Consider the following 6,727-nt stretch of genomic DNA (forward strand, 5'->3'; position numbering starts at 1 on the left):
TACCATGACCTGGAACTCAACCTGGAAATTAGGAAGAATTTCCTGATGGTCAGAGCGATCAACCAGTGGAAGAGCCTTCCAGCGGACGTTGTGAACTCCCCTACTCTGGACATTTTTAAGAAGAGATTGGACTGCCATTTGGCTGGGGTGCTATAGGATTTCCTGCTCAGGCAGGGGGTTGGACTCAATGACCTGCATGGCCCCTTTCAACTCTAACAATCAATCAATCAATCAATCAATCAATCAATCAATGATAACCAATGACCTATCCTAGCTCTCCCAGGCCTTGGCCTGGGATCGTGGTCACATACCTAATTTGGCTTTCCTGTCAGAGCAGTGGACTAATGGGTTGTGTGAATGACCTTTTATTTGTTTGTTTGTCGAACAAGTATAGGATTGTAGTTTGTATAAGCATAACATAAGTAGTAAATAATGATAAAAGAAGACAATAGGACTATGGGACAGGGATGGTAGGCACAATGGTGTGTTTATGCACACCCCTTACAAACCTCTTAGAAAGGGGGAAAGATCAACTGAAGACAATCTGAGGTTAAAGATTTTGGGGTTTGGGGAAGAAACCACAGAGTCAGGTAGTGCATTCCAGGCATTGATCACTCTGGTGTTGAAGTCGTATTTTCTGCAATCTATTGGAGTGGTTTACGTTAAGTTTGAATTTATTACATGCCCGTGTGTTGTTGCAGTTGAAGGTGGAGTAGTCACTAACAGGAAGCTGGACCAGAATACCTCTGGAACCGCCTTCTACCGCACGAATCTCAGAGGCCGATAAGGTCCCACAGAGTCGGCCTTCTCCGGGTCCCGTCGACTAAACAATGTCGTTTGGCGGGCCCCAGGGGAAGAGCCTTCTCTGTGGCGGCCCCGGCCCTCTGCAATCAACTTCCTTCGGAGATTAGAATGGTCCCCACCCTCCTTGTCTTTCGCAAGTTACTTAAAACCGACCTATATCGCCAGGCATCGGGGAACTGAGACATCTCCCCCAGGCTTATTATATTTCATGTTTGATGTGTATGTGCTGTATGGTTTTTAATTGTTGAGGTTTTTATATATTTTATTATTAGATTTGTTCCATTGTTATACTGTTTTTATTACTGTTGTGAGCCGCCCCGAGTCTTCGGAGAGGGGCAGCATACAAATCTAATAAATTGAATTGAATTTAATATGATTTTATGAACTACTGTTAGAGCAGATCGGAGGCCATGTAGTTGTAAATTGTCTAATTGCAGTATTCAACTCTGATGGGGTAAAGTCTTTTGTTGCGAGAGGAGGAGTGAAGGACTCTTCTTGTGAAATATTTCTGGACTCTCTCGGTTGTATTTATGTCTGATATGCAATGCGGGTTCCATACAGCTGAGCTGTATTCTAGAATTGGTCTGACAAAAGCTTTGCAAGCTCTGGTTAGCAGTTCAATGGTTTTGGAGAAGAAGCTATGCAATATTAGATTAACAACTCTTAGTGCCTTTTTGGCAATGTTGTTACAGTAGGCTCTGGCACTTAGGTCATTGCATAAGAGTACTCCAAGGTCTTTGACAGAGTGAAGGTCATCTTCAAGTTCATTTCCATCAAGTTTTCTGTGATGGGTACCCAAGATGCTTCCTGAAGTGCACAACATTGACAGAGTCAGTGCTGCCTGAGAATTTCTTGACTGTTTTGAGATTGAAGGCGAAGCTTTTCTCAACCGTACAGTGACAGGAGATGAAATTTGGGCTGATCACCATATTTCAGAGAGCAAACGTCAATCTCCTTCAGCCAAAAAAATTCAAAACTCAGCAATTGGCAAGAAAAATCTTGGGCACCCATCCATGCCCTTAGCATTCAGGTAGCGTATTATAACTTGGAGGGAAACGGAATGAGGACGCTCATCTCTAACCTTCCCCACAAGGCCAGTCCATGATCTACTGACCATTGGCACAGCTTGGTCTCTTCCGCTGGTTTCCCGCTACACGATTGTAATACCAACTTTCTCCACAAATATTCCCCATGAGAGCTACGGGCCTCATAACCTCACTTTCCAGATAACCCTTGAAGAAATAACCCCCATTGGTTTAAATGTAATAACTATCATTAATTCTACTAGTTTTATTTGTATTAGAATGTATCACACCCAGATGCCACATTGTTCTCACATTGATCCATGCAATTTTTAAAAAACCTTGAAACTAACGAGAGAAGAATGTTTTTCTACTGCAGTTCATGGATACAAGTGTCATTTTTCTTAGGGAGCAGAAACACACACACACCCCGCCCTAGATGAGGGCTATTCTACCTTCTGGCAGCCGAGAACTTTCCTCAGGGCCCCCTTCACCTCCTTGTTGCGAAGGCTGTAGATCAAGGGGTTGAGCAGAGGGTTGACGATGCAAAACATGGTGGAGATCAAGGTGTCCACCTCTAGAGAGTAGCCAGCACTGGGCTGGTTGTAGTTCACAAAGGCATTTCCAAGGCAGACAATCACGACAGCAATGTGTGAGGCACAAGTAGAGAAGGCTTTGCGCCTGCCGGTGTTAGAACGCATCCGCAGAATGCAGCCCAAAATGTAAAAGTAGGACAAGATGATGAAGACAACAGGGACAAGGCCCACAAAGAGGCTGGTGATGTGGTCGGTCAATTCGTTGACCCAGGTATCGCTGCAAGCAATTTTTAGGAACGGAGGGACATCACAAAAGATGTGAGGAATCTGGCGGTTTTCACAAAACTCCAACCTGGAGGCCAGAGCAACATGGATGGCTGAGTCCAGGAAGCCCCAGAGCCAAATGGCCCCAGATATCTGGACACACAACTTGCCCCTCATCAGGTGGGCATAGTGCAAAGGTTGGCAGATGGCAGCGTAGCGGTCATAGGCCATGATGGCCAGTAATGCTGGCTCACAGCCCGCAAAGCCAATCAGGAAGAAGGCTTGTGCCAGGCATTGGTGGTAGGAGATGGTGTGATGTTGCCGAAGGAGGGTCACCAGGATCTTTGGCACCACCACAGAAGAAAGGCAGATATCCAAGCAGGAGAGCTGGCTGAGGAAGAAGTACATGGGGGTGTGGAGACGGGAATCCAGGAGAACCAAGGTGATGATCATGAAGTTGCCCAGCAAAGTGACCAAATAGGCAGCCAGGAACGCCAAGAAAAATTGGATGTGGTGTCTCTGAAATATGGAGAACGCCAGGAAGATAAATTCCATCTCCTGGGTTTGGTTGTCGGAATCCATCAATGGACAACTGGGAAGAGAGAAATGGGCGTGTGAAAAAAAATCAGAATGAATTAGATTGGCTGAGCTGGGGGAGAAAAAAACCTTAATCTTCTCCTGCTTTTTGGGGGATTTGGCCTGCTGAGAAGATCTGCAGAAATCCCTTCCAAGTTCTGCACCTGCATTCCATAAAGAAGCCAAGTGACTTATCGTGGTTAGGAGGACACAGTATAGAATACAGATCTGTGGAGGAAGTAGCAATTCTTCAACCCTGCCTTCTCCAACTCTTGTGTCCTGAAGGTGACATTATGACTCTGTAAATTGGACCAAAATGTTTTTTTACTTTAATCCCTGAGGAAGCCATCAGGCTACAGATAAACAAGATAGTGGGATATTTTTTTTATTTTTCGGTGAGTTCTACTCCTTTCACCGACAACGTGGCTTTGATTTTGACTTCGTAATTCTATAGTGTGTTATTATTGTTGTAAGACACCCTGAGTCCCATTGGGATTGGGTGGCATAGAAGTCAAGTCAAGTCAAGTCAAGTCAAGTCAAGTCAAGTCTAGTCTAGTCTAGTCTAGTCTAGTCTAGTCTAGTCTAGTCTAGTCTAGTCAAACAAACAAACAAACAAACAAACAAACAAACAAACAAACAAACAAACAAACAAACAAACAAACATCTTCTTCCAAGGAGTACCAACCATTCATGGACAAGGTTGTGAAGAAGGTCCAAGTTCAGGATGCGTGTATCTAGTTTTGGTTGTCATGATATATATCTATATCAAAAAAAGAGATTAAGACTTTAGAAAGTACATAAAAGCCCAACCAAGATGATTAGGAGACTGATGTATGATGAACCTGGTGAGAACTTGGTGAGAAGGACTATGGGGTGACATTCCAATGTTTGAGTGGCTCCTACAGAGACAAGGGAGTCAATCAAGTCCCCAAAGCAGCAGAAGGCAAGACAAGAAGCAATGGATGGAAATTAATCAAGGAGCGAACCAACCTAGAAGTAGAGAGAAATTTCCTGACAGTGAGGACAATTAACCAATGGAACAACTTGCCTTCAGAAGTTGTGAATGTTCCATCACGGGAGGCTTTTAAGAAGAGACTGGACAGCCCTTTGTCCAGAATCATACAGGGTCTCCTATTTGAGCAGTGGGTTCGACTACAAGACCTCCAAGGTTCCTTCTCACTCTGTTATTCTGTATTCTATAGACCCTCCAATGAAGTGTAGGAAGTGTGGGAACTATTGTAATAAGAATGTGCTAGGAATCTAATTCCCAAGAAGTTAGATCTTCTTGCCTACTAGGTATCTGCTCTCCCCTCTCACTCTATTATTTCTACTTCTACTTCTAACAGCAGCAGCAGCAGCAGCAACAACAACAGAGTTGGAAGGGACCTTGGAGGTCTTCTAGTCCAACCCCTTGCTTAGGCATGAAACCTTACACTACTTCAGACAAATGGTTATCAAACATCTTCTTAAAAACTTCTAGTGATGGGGTATTCACAACTTCTGGTGGCAAGCTGTTCCACTGGTTAATTGTTCTAACTCTCAGGAAATTTCTCCTTAGTTCTAAGTTGCTTCTCTCCTTGTTCAGCTTTCACCCACTGCTTCTTGTTCTACCCTCAGATGCTTTGGAGAATAGCCTGACTCCCTCTTCTTTGTGGCAACCCCTGAGATATTGGAAGACTGCTACCGTGTCTCCCCTGGTCCTTCTTTTCATTCAACTAGACAGTTCCTGCAACCATTCTTCATATGCTTTTGCCTCCAGTCCAATACAATATTTATCATATTCAAAGCATTTATACTATTTCAATGTTAAAAAGGGTTGGAAAACAATTATCAGTTTTTTATCTTCTCTCTTTTATTATAAAAGAGTAAAGAGTAAAAATATATACTGCCCCAGAAAATAAAGGGAACACTCAAATAACACACCCCAGATCTGAGTGAATGAAATATTCTCATTGAATGCAAAGTTGAATGTGCACAACAGCAGGTGAAATTGATTGTCAATCAGTGTTGCTTCCTAAGTGGACAGTTTGATTTCATAGAAGTTTGATTGACTTGGAGTTATATTGTGTTGCTTAAGTGTTCCCTTTATTTTTTTGAGCAGTGTATATAAGCATGAATAAACACTAGAAATTTCTTCTGCACCTTCAAAGAGTAAGAAAACATATCTGGATAAATTTCTGGTACAGTGTTCCCTCAATTGTCATGGGGGATGCGTTCCAAGACTGCCCGCGAAAGTCGAATTTCTGCGAAGTCGAGATGCGGAAGTAAATACACCATTTTTGGCTATGGACAGTATCACAAGCCTTCCCTTAACACTTTAAACCCCTAAATTACCATTTCCCATTCCCTTAGCAACCATTTACTCACCATTATTACTGGTACTCACCATTGAATAAGACACTTAGTGGTCCTGATATTTATAAACATAATTATTTTTTTGTTATTTATTTGCAAAAATTATTAGTTTGGTGATGACGTATGATGTCATCGGGTGGGAATAACCGTGGTGTAGGAAAAAAAACCAAGAAGTATTTTTTAATTAATATTTTTTGAAAAACCGTGGTATAGGCTATTCACGAAGTTCGAACCCGCGAAAATCGAGGGAACACTGTACTCAGATTTGATCTAAGATATAATAACAAAGAGTTGTGATAGCATTATTTATAAGATTTGAACATCTTTAGCCTAAAGAAGAGAATGTTGAGCAGAAATAGGAGAGCAATTTTTCAATTCGTGAAGGGCTGACCCCAGGGCAGAGGGTGAGGAGACATTCTCCACAGGAAACGGTGGGTCAACCTGTTCTCCAAACTACCCAAAGACAAGAAGCAATGGATGGAAACTAATCAAAGAGAGAAAAAAGCCACCTGGAATTAAGGAGAAATTTCCTGAATTAACCAGTGGAACCACTTGCCTCCAGAGGTTGTGGCTACTCCAACACTGGAAGTTTTTAAGAAGAGATTGGACAGCTATTTGCATGGAATGGTATGAGGTCTCCTGCTTGAGAAAGGAATTGTATTGGAAGACCTCGAAGGTCCCTTCCGACCTTGTTATCCTGTTAAGGATGAGAACATCTGACAGCAGCAGAGATAAGTTGAAAATAGAGAAATCCAAAATCAAAATAGAAGAATTTCCTGACTGCAAGAGCTATGAAGCAGTGGGACAGCTGCACCCTTGGAGTTGTGGAGACTATCTCGGGAGCTTTTCAAGCAAAGTTTGGACATCCCTTTGTGTGAGACGGTTGGAAGATTTCTGATCTGGACAGGGGGTTGGATTAGAAGACCGTCAAATTCTCTTCCAACCCTTTGATGCTACATTTTTTGAAGGCTGGTCTGGGCTGTCAGTAGTTACAGCTCTCTCTCTCTCTCTCTCAGCAAAGGAGAATATTTGCCATTCCTGTGCTGCCCCAAACAGAAATTCCGAGGAGGAATCGGGTTCCTCTCACTCCCCGTGTTAATTCTCCTTTGCTCCTTGTTCTCTCCAAACGAGGATGCTGGATGGACCACAGAAGCAGCTCCTCTTGGCTGG

The 6,727-nt window shown here is 43.0% G+C and overlaps 1 protein-coding gene across 1 annotated transcript; it reads right to left on the reverse strand.

Moving 5' to 3' along the window:
• Nucleotides 1-2,272: 2,272 nt before the first annotated feature.
• LOC139169101 (olfactory receptor-like protein OLF3) lies at nt 2,273-3,208 on the reverse strand. Its single transcript, XM_070754918.1, has one exon. The coding sequence runs from the start codon at nt 3,206-3,208 to the stop codon at nt 2,273-2,275; it is 936 nt and encodes a 311-aa protein (XP_070611019.1).
• Between the last annotated feature and the right edge of the window lie 3,519 nt (nt 3,209-6,727).

The sequence above is a fragment of the Erythrolamprus reginae genome, chromosome 6 (assembly GCF_031021105.1).
Source record: "Erythrolamprus reginae isolate rEryReg1 chromosome 6, rEryReg1.hap1, whole genome shotgun sequence".
Classification (NCBI taxonomy): Eukaryota; Metazoa; Chordata; class Lepidosauria; order Squamata; family Dipsadidae; genus Erythrolamprus; species Erythrolamprus reginae.